Consider the following 12,942-nt stretch of genomic DNA (forward strand, 5'->3'; position numbering starts at 1 on the left):
ACCTCCCATTGCAATTCCTGGCTGAAGGGCTAAGAAACGGAGATCAGCACCACATGTAGGGACTGTAAAGCCCAATGCCGTATTCTTTACCTTTTTTTTTACCTTATACTAAAGAATGACAGCCAATTTACTTTTTAAATTAAATAATTCGATAATAATTCTGTGTTTTGTTCTTATATTTTTAATCTCAATTAATGTTCTCAACTAGGATTTAATAGCATTGTGCCACAAGACCACCATTGCGAAAGGTTTCATTTTCTCTTTTTTTCCAGAAATTCCTGACATTTTTTCTGTCATTTATTAAGGTTTTATTTTTTTTTTTTTGCCATCAAACAAACTGTCAATGTTTTTCTTTTCCCTTATTACAAGAAGTGCTACCGATATTTTGTGTATTTCTTTCCGATTTTTTCTTCGAATTTCTGGTCCTAATATATAGCTATATACATTGTATGATATATGCTATTATATGACTATGGTAAATGATGGATTCTGGACCTAATTTTTATTTCCAAAGAATAAAACTGTGTTTATTTTTACCTTTATTTTTTTTTTTCACGATTTACTGTTTCTAGCAAATGACCAATTTGTGTTTATTATTTTGATGACCTAATTACTATTTTTAGGGAATAAAGCCATTGGTGTAATGAAGCCTGGTCACGTGTTTACAATTGAGCCAATGATAAATGAAGGTACGAGTTTTATTAATTGTTTTTTTTTTCCTTTTATTGGGTTCTGGGTTCCTATACCGTTGGAGGGCAAGCCAAATATTAATCAGTGTCGACAGAGCCGAATCTACGATATAAAAGTTATCTTAATCGAGGGAGAAGAAAATTTCAGGCTTTGGCGCCACTCCCTAAGTAAATATATATATATATATATATATATATATATATATATATATATATATATATATATATATATATATATATATATATATATATATATATATATATATTTGAAGGTACGAACCAATATATATATATATATATATATATATATATATATATATATATATATATATATATATATATATATATATATATATATATATATACATATATGGATTTTGGATTACTTTGGATTTTCGTATTAATATTGTTATGATCAGTGACCTATATTGGAGAACAATAGAATTAAAATAATATCATTGCCCTTGGGGCATGTTTTTGAAATGTCTGAAAAGCTAGTTTGGAATGCGATCTTGAACAAGAGCAATAAAGGCAGGAAATCGGAGTACTGAAATTGTTAAAAAGACAATTGAATTTTTCCAAAAAGACGATATTAATGATGCAAAAACGATCCTATGGGAAGCAGCTAAAATCACCACAAGAGTGTCTATTAAAGTAAAACCACATGACAACGTGATTGAAATGATTCTAGTCTCTGAGGACTGCGATAAAATAAATATTAATCTTCCGACGTTTTTTATTGTAGAACCTGCTGAGGTCCTCCTATGTTCATGGCGAAGTGTCCGCCGTTCTTACTAGACAAATGACCCAGATCTCAAACAAGTTAGATGCCTTTATGAATCGTGAGAGTTCAGATATACCCTCCCTGGCCCCAACTGCTGTGCTACAGACTCTTGCGAGCGGTAGCCCAAACGTCGAGTCCAAGATTAAAAGTAGTGCCTACTTCGGGATCATTAGAGGCATCCCAGTTGATTTTCTAGAAGATGATATGCAAACCCTTATTTCTAAATGCATTGTTGCCAAGCAAATTGGTCACTCCCGCTCGTTCAGGTTGCAGTTCGAGTCAAAAACTGATCTAATGAATGCGATAGCAAATCCGCCAGCGATTGATTTCGAGAAAATTCGGGTTTCAGAATTTTTATTTCTTCCTCCAAGGTGCTACAAATGTCAAGCCTATGGGCATATTTCACGCACGTGCAAGAACTCTTCTATTTGTTCAGTTTGCGGCGAAAAAGGACACTCTAGTTCTAAAAATGATCCCTGTTCTAGACCGAAAAAATGTGCACTATGCAAGTCTACTAATCATCCCTGCTATAGCTACAAGTGTCCCGTAAATCAATCTCTGCTAAAACAGATTTCGAAATAATGCGGCGTTCAACTTCGATTCTATCATGGAATATAAACGGAAAAGTTTATGATAGAATTCCTATTTTGACCCAGTTTCTCAAAGAATATGATATTATTTGCCTCCAAGAGCATTTTTTGTCAGAAGAGAAAAGGGAATTGATTAAAATCTCGTCGGATTGCACAGTGTTTTTCTCTCCGCCAAAAATAACAGCAGCTTGTGGACGCCCCTCCGGCGGCCTCGCGATTCTGACTCGCTTACCCTGTAAATTGATCGAAGCAGGGGATCATATTCTTGCAGTTTCATATCTGAACACGTCCATAATAAATGTTTACCTACCAACAAACTATCGTAACGAGAAATCCGAGGCGAAGTTTATGGGGGCTTGCAAGAAACTGTGTAAGCTGATCAAGAAAAACGCAAAATCCGCAGTCCCTCGTTCGATATTAATAAGTGACTTTAACTGTGATTTGACTGATAAAACGCTCCCCAGAAGTCAGCTTCTTTGGAGCTCCATTCCTCCTTCGTATTCATTAGTTGACGAAAACGAATCCTATACCTATGTTGGCCCCAGCTCTTCAACTTCGAACCTCGATCATGTTGTTTCTTCCTTTTCGATCAAACAAGCCACTGTACTTTGTGAAGGCTACTACTCTGACGACTTACCTATTTGTGCGACAATTGAGTGCAATGTTGAAAGCAAAACTCTGCAAGAGGGAAAGTGGTTTGTGTTCAAGAATGGAGTCACGTTGATCGTCAGTTATTTATGTCCGAGTGTGACATGTTACTCAACAAAATTAAAGTTCCTTTTCACCTGCTTAGTTCAGAATGCAGGTCTTATATTAGTAAGTACGAGATCGAAATACAGATTACGATTTATCTTGCAGAAATCAACCATGCGCTTCGATGCGCAGAAAAATGTGCAGTCCCATCTAGACGTGTTCGCAAAAAGACAGAAATCACCGACTGGTCTAAAAATCAAAGTCTTGTTGCAGCTTGTAATTCAGCTAAATTGTGGCTCCGAATCTGGAACGAATCCGAAAAACCGTGCTCCAGTATGATGAACGATTTGCATCTGAAGACAAGAAGAAAGTTCACAAGAGCCCTTAAAGACCACAAAATAATGTTGATCCAAAAAAATATCGATAAGATAGCTAGTGATCCTTCACTTTTGTGTAAAAGTTTTAAACGCAGTGACCGGAATTCTTTCAGTAGTATTCCAAAAAAAGCTGTATTGATTGTTATAAAAGTAAGTTTTCGTCTCCTAACCTTCTTGCAGAAAGTAAATATGAAAAAGAGCTTGATCGTTTGTTTGCGAATTCTATTCGTTCTGCTTTTATAGTGACGCCGTCTGATACTGAGTTTAATCTAAAAAAAACTAAGAAAAAATCTTCTGCCGGTATTGATTTTATATCTGCTAAACACTTTGAACATTGTAGTAGTCTTTTGTTGCAGCAACTTTCGTTACTTTTTTAAATGTCTATTTCTTCTGGTATTGTACCTCAACAGTTTGGCCAGATTACACCTATACCGAAAAAAGAGAAAAACGATCTTAATGATTGTTAACCGTACCGGCCTATAATCGTCTCAAGTACGACTTTTAAGACATTTGAGTCCGTTATTCTTAAAGATTTTTCCCGAAAGCGTTCTCTACCTGCGCATTAGTTCGGTTTTCAGACCGAACTTAGTCGTGAGAATGCTCTTTTTTCCCCTTTTTACGGTTCTTGCAGATGTGGAAGGTTCCGGGGATTTTATTGTTCTATGTGCACTGGACATTGCCAGAGCATTTGATTCGTGTATTTTTGCCCAGATCTTGGTAGAAGCTCTAAAGAGAGGGGTTGACTTCTCAGTTATAAAGCGTCTTCGATACATGTAAAAACATCTTCGTGCCAAAGTGAAGTGCGGTTCAGAGCTCTTTAATGTGCTAAAGGGCATTAGACAAGGGGGTCTCACTTCCCCCGCGCTTTTTAATAATTCAGTCATTCCAGCTCAAAGTTCTATTGAGTCCACCTGTATTTACGGGGGTTTAGACGTCTCTTTACTTACGTATGCTGATGATATCCTAAATCTGAGTCGCACTTTGTGGCTGCTTTTTGAAAGTGATAAATTAAACTACCAAACCAATTCATTTTACTTCTCTTACACATGATTTTGAAAATGTGGGAATTCCGAGCATAGATTTGGTTAGATGTGTACGGATTTTCATCAAGCATGTGCATAGTTTTGGGAACTCCCCCGCTCCTTCAGGTCTCACTGTTCTGATATTTTCTCGAGGCTATTTAATGGCTTGTTAGTTTTTTAAACAACGTTCTTGTCTTTTTTGTGCGGGTCTTGTTCTTTCAATGAATCGCTGGTATTTGCATAATCCATTAAGTCCTCAGAAATATCCTTTGAGTAGCAGGAAAAGAAAATTAGTGTATCTGGAGAAGAAATTAGTCTTTTTAAGTTTTTTTCTGACCATTTTTTATTGTAGGAACATGGCGTGATACTTTGTGGCCCGATGATTGGACTGCTGTTACCGTTGATGGGAAATTATCTGCCCAGTTTGAACAAACGTTTTTAGTTACAGATACAGGTTGTGATGTATTAACAGAACGATTAACAAATAATGGACAACCCCATTTTATGGATAAGCTTTAGTAATTAAGTATAACTAAGATTGTATTCATATTTTCTATATAAATTAAAACTTTAAAGTGGATTTGTGTTTTTTAATTATCGTCTGTTTCTCCTATTGGCGTTTTATTACGTCATGACAAGGCTGTATCCAGGGGGGAAGGGGTTTGAACTAAATTTGATTTACGAATAAAAGGAATCGTTTAACCGAGACCGGTACAGAAACGGTGCAAACTGCTTAAAACGGTGCAGACACTAGCACTTATTGATATTACCTACTACAATGGTCTACAGCTACGATTGACTGACGTAGCTGTCTTATTTAAAAATATTACAATTTATTAGGATTTCTTTCAACCCAACAGCAGAAATCAAGAGATTATGCACCGTTTTTAAACTCGATAAAATTATTTAATAAATCACGAGGAATGTCTGCGTAAATTTCGAGAACGGCTTCTGTGTCTACGTCCATGGTTGCCACTATCTCTCATTTTTAGTTTAGTAATGCCAGATTTTGTTTTGGTAGACACTGTTGGAATTGGCAAGTCTTCATTTTCACTATCATCTATGGCAACGTAGGAGGCAGAAAAGCCTTTACTGACAATAGTGTCATCACTTCTAAATCGGATCATAAGTGCCTCACCCAAAGATATTATTTCTTGTGGGGCCTGTAATAGGAAATTAAATTAAGCTCTGTTGTCATATACAATTCATTACATCTAAAAAAAAGTAATAAACTAAAACAAATTTTATCAAACAAATATTCAATTCATTCTAACCACCAAATGTGTTTGGGACGTAATCAACAAAAGTGTATAAATCGGAACTGCCGTAAGCGTGTCTATTCCATGTCTCCAGGAATTGACCTGCAAGAGTGTAGTTCTATTGTTCCCTTTTTATCCTAATGGACCTTAGATATTGCAGTTAAGGGTTCACTGAAGACGTGTCAGGTCAATAGTTGAAAACTATGAATATTGAAGGTTGTTTTCACTCACATTGAAATTTTCGCTCAGTTTGTCCTTAGAAGTCCTACCAGGGCATTTTTTTGGGGATCACTACGGCCCATCTAACTTTTACTATGGCAACGATGTCCGACACATATGTATTTATGCGGAGTCAGTGGTGTCTATCGACTAAAATTTGGGGGAAGAGGGCAAAGTGCATTTTTCAATATTGGGAGGGGAAATTTGTAATTTTGTCGATTTTTCAATGATAAACGAAAAGGACATCTTCCAATGAAATACCATAAAAAGGTATTTTTCAAAATCTGGGGGGGGGGAATAAATCTAGGGGACATAGGCCCCTGATCGTGGATCCAACCAAACTGACGCAATTGATTAAATTATTGAGGAGAATAGAAGGATATTAAGGACTAAACAAAATAGCTTAAGTTGTTTGTTAAGTTATTGGGGGAGGGGGAGGTGGATTTATTTTTCAACATCATGGGGAAGGGGGAAATCTTTCGTTTTTCCAATTTTTCCAGTGAAGATACCAAAAAAGATCTTTTTCAATGGAAACACCCCAGAAAGGTATTTTTAAAAACTGGGGGGGAGCAAGGAACCTATGGAAACAGCCCCCTGCCCCCCCCCCTAACTGATGTTACTGAGTGAATTGTTGAGGAGAATAAAAGCATATTAAAGACTAAGCATAGTGATTTAAGTTGTTTGCAATTTTTCAACATGACACTATCACCCGAAACTGTTTATAGCTTGAGATTGCACTCCTTTTTGTTGCTTTGATTTAATTATATCATATCGGTGAATTTCGTCATTTAAAAAAAAAGACCCCCCCCCCCCCTGAGAGGAGAAATATGAGTGTTGTTCATGACATAGTCGAGAGCCACCATAGCCTGTATATATTTCAACATGATCACATCTTGATCCTCGGTTCATTACTCAGTACTCAATGTTCTTCATGTTTATACTCTTCTACTAATAATCAACACTAGATACAGTTCAACTACTGCTCCGACCCTATACTCGATACGCTCCTTCATTCTGCACTTTTATTACTACTCTACACTCGATATAATTTCTATATCTACACTTTTACTACTTCTGTACCTTAGAAGTACTTCGAACTTCTGCTCTTGTACCGAAACTCTATGCTCGATACTCTTTTTCATTCAGCACCCACCCTGCTTCTCAACACTCGATATATTTTGACTTTCTACTCTTCGACTACTTTTGTACACGAGATATACTTTGAATGTATTCTTTTCTACTTTAACGCTAAACTCGATTCTCTTCTTCATTCTGCCCTTTCGCTACCTCTTAATACTCGATATATTTTGACATTGTACTCTTCGAATACTTCTGCACACTGGATATAATTCGAATGTATCCTCTTCTACTCTAACTCTAAACGCGATTCTTTTCTTCATTCTGCCCTTTCCCTACTTCTTAGCATTCGATATATTTTGACATTTTACTCTTTGACTCCTTCTGTATACTAGATACACTTCGCATTTATGCCCTTCTACTCTGATTCTATCCCGATACTCTCATTCAGTCAGCCCTTTTATTACTGCTCTGAACTCGATAGATTCCGAATTCTACTGCTCTACATTCGATATACTTCGAATTTTGTCAGTTGTCTTCTATACGACACTCTGATGTTTTATCATTACTCTACGCTCTATGTAGCCCCTGGGTTTGGAATTTATTTTATTATGAGTTTTTAGCGTTTTTCTATTTACACTTTTTCTGAGACAAAGTTTTTAGCTGAGGAAGTTGCGTAGATACTTTGTTATATATTATGCATTATAACAATAATGCGTTTGATTACAATTTTTAGAGCAGGTTGCTCAGAAGAAACAGAAAGCTTGACATTTACGGAATCAAACAAATATTCTTGAATAATGCAGAGAAAACACAACATTTGATGTTATTAATATTAGTTAATATTGGTTAAGTTAGATAAAAATATTAATTTTGTTAATAAATTAAATAGTTTTACTAACACGTTAAATAACTATTAAATAGTTATTAGTTAAATATTTGGTGTTATTAAGTACGATTATCATTTATTAGTGTATTTTAGTATTTATTCCAAGTATACTTCTCAGAAATGTATGTTTGTTTCAACTTATTATTCCTCAGCTCAATATAACTGCTGACTATGCATAATTTGTTCCCTTTGGAAATTTTTCAACAAATTTTTGTGAAAAAAAACCACAAGTGAAAAATAGCTTTTATGTGTGCTGTTGAAAAAAAGACTCACAAATTTTTGTTAAAAAAGACCACAAGTGAAAAATAGCTTTTATGTGTGCTGTTGAAAAAAAGACTCACAAATTTTTGTGAAAAAAAGACAACAAGTGAAAAATAGCTTTTATGTGTGCTGTTGAAAAAAAGACTCACAAATTTTTGTGAAAAAAAAACCACAAGTGAAAAATAGCTTTTATGTGTGCTGTTGAAAAAAAGACTCACAAATTTTTGTGAAAAAAAAACCACAAGTGAAAAATAGCTTTTACATGTGCTGTTGAAAAAAAGACTCACAAATTTTTGTGAAAAAAAGACTACAAGTGAAAAATAGCTTTTATGTGTGCTGTTGAAAAAAAGACTCACAAATTTTTGTGAAAAAAATACCACAAGTGAAAAAAGCTTTTATATGGGCTTTTCAAAAAGAGACTCAAAAATTTTTGTGAAAAAAAAGACCACATGTGTAAAATAGCTTTTATATGTGCTGTTCAAAAAAAGACTCACAAATTTTTGTGAAAAAAAAAACACAAGTGAAAAATAGCTTTTATATGTGCTGTTCAAAAAAAGATTCACAATTTTTTGTGAAAAAAGACCACAAGTGAAAAATAACTTTTATATGTGCTGTTAAAAAAAAGACTCACATAAACTGAGCAGTATCGTTCAAAAGATGATACAAAATTATCCAAAGTAAGACCAATTTAGTGTAGTAATAAGTGTCTGATCTCAGCTTCAGAAAAAACCACAAATAATAACCCGTTCAGAAGCATGGGGAAATGCTCGAAAACCAATGGTACCTTGGGAAAACCGATCGATTTTCCCATAGCGTCGATCGATTTCTTAGGAATTTTTACTCATTTCTCTAGTGTACAGATCAGTTTTTCGTGTGTCGTCGAGCAAAACTGAGCAATTATTTTTGAAAATAGAAAGAATGTCAACTGTCAGGCAGGCTAAAGTTCAAGATTTGGTGGTTTTTATCCAGAACCACCAGTTTTATCCAACTTATGTAATGCTTTGTATAAAACAAACAGGAAGAGGGAGATGCTTGGCTTAGAGTCTTGGTGCGTGCAAGTGTATGTTATCTGTGCTTTTTAGGAAAATGTCCGCACCTATCGCTTGAAATCTTTTCCCCTCGTGCAGGTCAGTTTTCTCATCGATTTTCTCATGTTTGAAAAAAGTTTGAAGTTTGAAAAAAAAAATTGAAGAAACGGCAAACTATAGATGGTGATGGGGATTTTTTCGACACTAGCACCATTTTCCGTCTTGTAAGCTACTCTTTGCTAAAGTCAAAAGCATAGCTTCAAGTGACAAAATACTTACATGAACTGAGCAGTACCGCTCATAAGATGGTCCAGAGTCGTCATATCCTGCAAAAATTTCCACATAATCATAGCTACATTCTTGTTCATCTTCCAATTCAAATGAAAGAAATTTCACTCGAACGTTCTTCCCATAGGGAGCTTCTATTATCCAATCACAATCTTCTCTATTTTCATAGTTTGAGTCACCGTATTTGGCATGGGAATAAAACGTCTTCGCTTCCGATGTTGCAGATAAATGCCCACCACACACTGTAAAAAACTTAATTAGTTGTGTTTGAAAATAATATTTATATTACAATTGAACTATAATAAAAACCTAACTATTTATCATTTATTCTTTTACACAGCAGTCTTTTTATTTAAATGTACGTATGTATGTATTTCAAAAAAAAGCAATCGGGTCATAGGAAAAAAAAAACAAAAAAAAACAGAACATAAACATAACAAAACCAACAAAAAAACACAAATAAATTAAAAACAAAATGTTATTCTTAAATAAAACGTTCTTGCTTCAAATTAAAGTTTAGAAAATTCGTTTTGTAAATTTTAGATTAAAAAATAAGTTGAAAAAATGGGAAAATATTACTATTTTTTAACAGGTTCAGATCATTCTCTAAGGACAATTCTAAGTAATATCGTAATTCTAGCTCGGTGGATGGAATATGTCTGAAACTGATGAATCCACTGAAATGAATATCTTCTTACTTTGCTATAATTTACAGTTGTAGTTTTTTCACTAAATTGCATGTTTCTCATAGAACATAAGCCTTATATATTAATTTAAGTCTTTATTAATTTTTTTTTCAGAATTTCAGACTTCCTGCTTTTCTATCTTTTCTTACCATGCTTTTCCCTTAATTTTAAGTTTTAAGCTTGATTTTTTGTTGGCTTTTCTGTAAGTTATTTCTTCTCTTCTATTATCATTATTGTTTTCTTTTATAATGATGTTAAATTGTATGGCAGTCTAGATTTTGCATTTTAGATTGAACAGCATCATAGTTGTACATTCATCGTCATCTGTCTAAATCCAATATGAATACCTGTTGCATGAGTGGCTTGGAATCCTTTCCTCTGCACGGATCCATCCGACTTAAATACCATAAACATTTGACTTGCTGATGCAATTATTGGATGGGGTATTTTTGAGCCACAGAAACGGCCTAAAGTCGGTTTATCAGTTGATTCACCGTCATAGATGGCAATGTGATCGTAGGCACATTCTTGATGTGGCTCCATTTCGAATTCATTGAATACCTAAAAAAGGTTTGGATTGAAATTTAATTAAGTATGGACTAAGTTTTATTCAGTAATAATCAAATCGTGGAGAGTGCATATTCGCTTCATCCCCAGAATATGAATTTCCAGTCATATATACAATAGAATTTCAGAAACAAATGAACGATTTTTAATTTAAAATACCGAAATAAAAATAAAATAATTTTGATAACTTTAAGCTACAAAAAAAAACTTGATTGAAAGGCCAAAGAGACCATCTTAACCAGATACGCTTCTAAGATGAGTCACTAATCAAAATTACCGTTATAACTGACAGTTTTGCCACAGCAGACAAGTGGCAACTGAAAGGCTTCATTTCGAACTGAAAGACATTATTTCGAACTTGGGTGGCGGGGGACACAATTGTTGAGGCACCCCCTAGATCAATAAGCCAAAACAGGGGCCTACAACTGCTAATTATAGTCACCATTCAGCCACTGGCCGTTTTGTAGAGCGTTTGATCATGAGGCAGTGTATTTTGTGGAATAGACTGCCAAGATAAGCTGGATTGAAGTGAAAAATTGCTGCCAGAATCATGTCATGGGAATCACTCCTGGACATACGAAGAGCTGACTGAAACACAAGAAAATTCCTTGAGGAAAAGCCCAAACTAAGAGTAAGAAGTTTTTTGGCTAGTGTCGGTCCTAAGGATCAGGTGCTACTTTCTGATGGCTAGCGAGAAGAAGGTGATACAGCCCTCTCTTTTGAAAAAGACTTGTGTCTGTCCAAACCAGTCTGAAGCTGTCAAGAGGGGTTTTGGGGATCGGTGAGAACAATGGAACACTTTGCCATCATCGAGGAAGGCTCTACAAAGGGAAAAAAAGAGATAGACAATACCTATATCAAAATACTACATCTGATGGGAGCACCAAAGGCGCAGCAACTATTGGTGCTATATTATATCATTATGGGGGGGGGGGTGAAGGCAATGGGTCTTTGTAGCCTCAATTTTGTACAACCCAGTGTTATGGAACGAGAATTAGTCAACATTACTTATCTTATTTGTATCATTAATTTTTAATCACGATTTTTAATCATTAATATTGTTAATTTGTATGATTAGTATTTATCATTAATGTCAATTAAGCTCTGAAACGCCTCCTGTGATATTGTTTATTCTTTTATTTATTTATTGAATTGGTCGTATTTATTATTAATTTTAGGGTGTTTATTATTATTTATTTTACTAATTTTAATTTGTGATTTATTGTTATTTAATATATTATTTTTTATTTATTTTTTATTTACTTATATTATTTTATTATTTGTAAATTTTTCTATTATATTTTATTTATTATGTTATCAATTTTTCATTTATTATATTAATTTTTGGGATATTTCTTTGCATTACTAATTGAATAATAATTTCAATTGATGAAAAATTTGCATTTTATTAAGTAAATAATTTATTTATTTAGGCATCACGATATTACGTAGTTCTACTGTGTGGGAATTATTTATTTATATAATTCTCGGTATGCGATTTCACCCTGCAACACCTTAATTTCCTTGTGCCTAATTTTTGTCATTTTGTTGTTGTTGTTGTTGACCACCCTCAGAACCGACGCTTTTGGTCTGCTACAAACCTATTTTGTTTGTGGTTTTTGAAAATAAATTAAAACAACTACTACTATTACTTATACTAGTCAAGGAGATAACTGATTGATAAAAAAAAAAACCTTGCAAAAAGATCTAGAACTCCCGAAAATTTGCAAGTAAAGTCAAAAACGAAAGAATCCTCTTTTAATAACGCACGGCTAAGGACTCTGGATCTACCCGAAACATGATATCTTTGAAATGTTGCTTTTCTTAATATCACCTGAGCTAGGCGATAGCCTCAAAAAGAATTAGTTGCAAGTTTAGAGTCAACGGCTTTCGCAAAAATGTTTCATTTTGATTATTCATCTGAAACTACTTAAGAATTAATGAAAATAATCCTCTTTCCAGGGAGTATAAGAGGAATGTACCCTCATTCCATAGGCTGTTCAAACAAACTCGATCTCCTCAAAGGCCTATATGCTGAGGGACCAATATAGAAATTTCGGTACTTATTAAGAATCCAGTAGACACGCGAGAAGTGAAGTTTGGTTAATGCTAAAGAAATAAAACAAAATAGGATGAAAATATAATAGTTTATGATCAAATTTGGAGTATATATTTGCACATTAGGGGGTTGGGGGTAAAGCATAGCATATATTAAATACGTAACCTAACCAAGATACCTTTTTTTGCCCCTTCAAACCCAAACAGCTAAAGTTTAAATCTTTTTCACGGAGTGAGCAATACCTCACAAGGCAGCAAAAACCTGTTTTTCATAAAGCATCTTCGAGATTTCGATGCGGTCTTTCTCGCGTGTTTATTGGATTCTTAATTAGTACCGACATTTCTTTAGGCCACTTTCCCTAATCAAGGAACAACATACATTAGGAAAGTCATTCTGGGTAATTGTCAAAAATTTATTTGTTCGAAAGTAAAAAGGAAACTTGCTACTGAAACGA

At 34.3% G+C, this 12,942-nt stretch overlaps 2 protein-coding genes across 2 annotated transcripts in view; one reads left to right on the plus strand and one right to left on the minus strand.

Annotated features, from left to right (window-relative positions):
* The first annotated feature begins 592 nt into the window (after window positions 1-592).
* Window positions 593-4,735, plus strand: LOC148940916 (methionine aminopeptidase 1-like). The gene is made up of 2 exons (XM_089105488.1): window positions 593-689; window positions 4,508-4,735. Exons 1-2 carry the CDS (start codon window positions 644-646, stop codon window positions 4,672-4,674), a joined length of 213 nt encoding a protein of 70 aa, XP_088961614.1. The 5' UTR covers window positions 593-643; the 3' UTR covers window positions 4,675-4,735.
* Window positions 4,736-4,959: 224 nt separating this feature from the next.
* Window positions 4,960-12,942, minus strand: part of LOC148940917 (protein tolkin-like) — a 267,546-nt gene continuing 259,563 nt past the window's right edge. Inside the window, exons 15-17 of the mRNA XM_089105473.1 lie at window positions 10,210-10,423; window positions 9,168-9,418; window positions 4,960-5,318 (exon numbers count right to left, since the gene is read on the minus strand). Of these exons, the coding sequence (XP_088961599.1) occupies window positions 5,070-5,318; window positions 9,168-9,418; window positions 10,210-10,423 (714 nt within the window). The 3' untranslated portion in view covers window positions 4,960-5,069. The remainder of the gene's footprint in view (window positions 5,319-9,167; window positions 9,419-10,209; window positions 10,424-12,942) is intronic.

This window comes from Artemia sp. Qi Xiang Cuo, chromosome 19 (assembly GCF_049724085.1).
Source record: "Artemia sp. Qi Xiang Cuo chromosome 19, ASM4972408v1, whole genome shotgun sequence".
Classification (NCBI taxonomy): domain Eukaryota; kingdom Metazoa; phylum Arthropoda; class Branchiopoda; order Anostraca; family Artemiidae; genus Artemia; species Artemia sp. Qi Xiang Cuo.

Coding starts and splice junctions, on each gene's coding strand:
- LOC148940916 (XM_089105488.1), top strand. CDS start 644: ATGAAGCCTGGTCACGTGTTTACAATTGAGCCAATGATAAATGAAG. Junction 690..4,507: donor TGAGCCAATGATAAATGAAG/GTACGAGTTTTA, acceptor TTTTTATTGTAG/GAACATGGCGTGATACTTTG.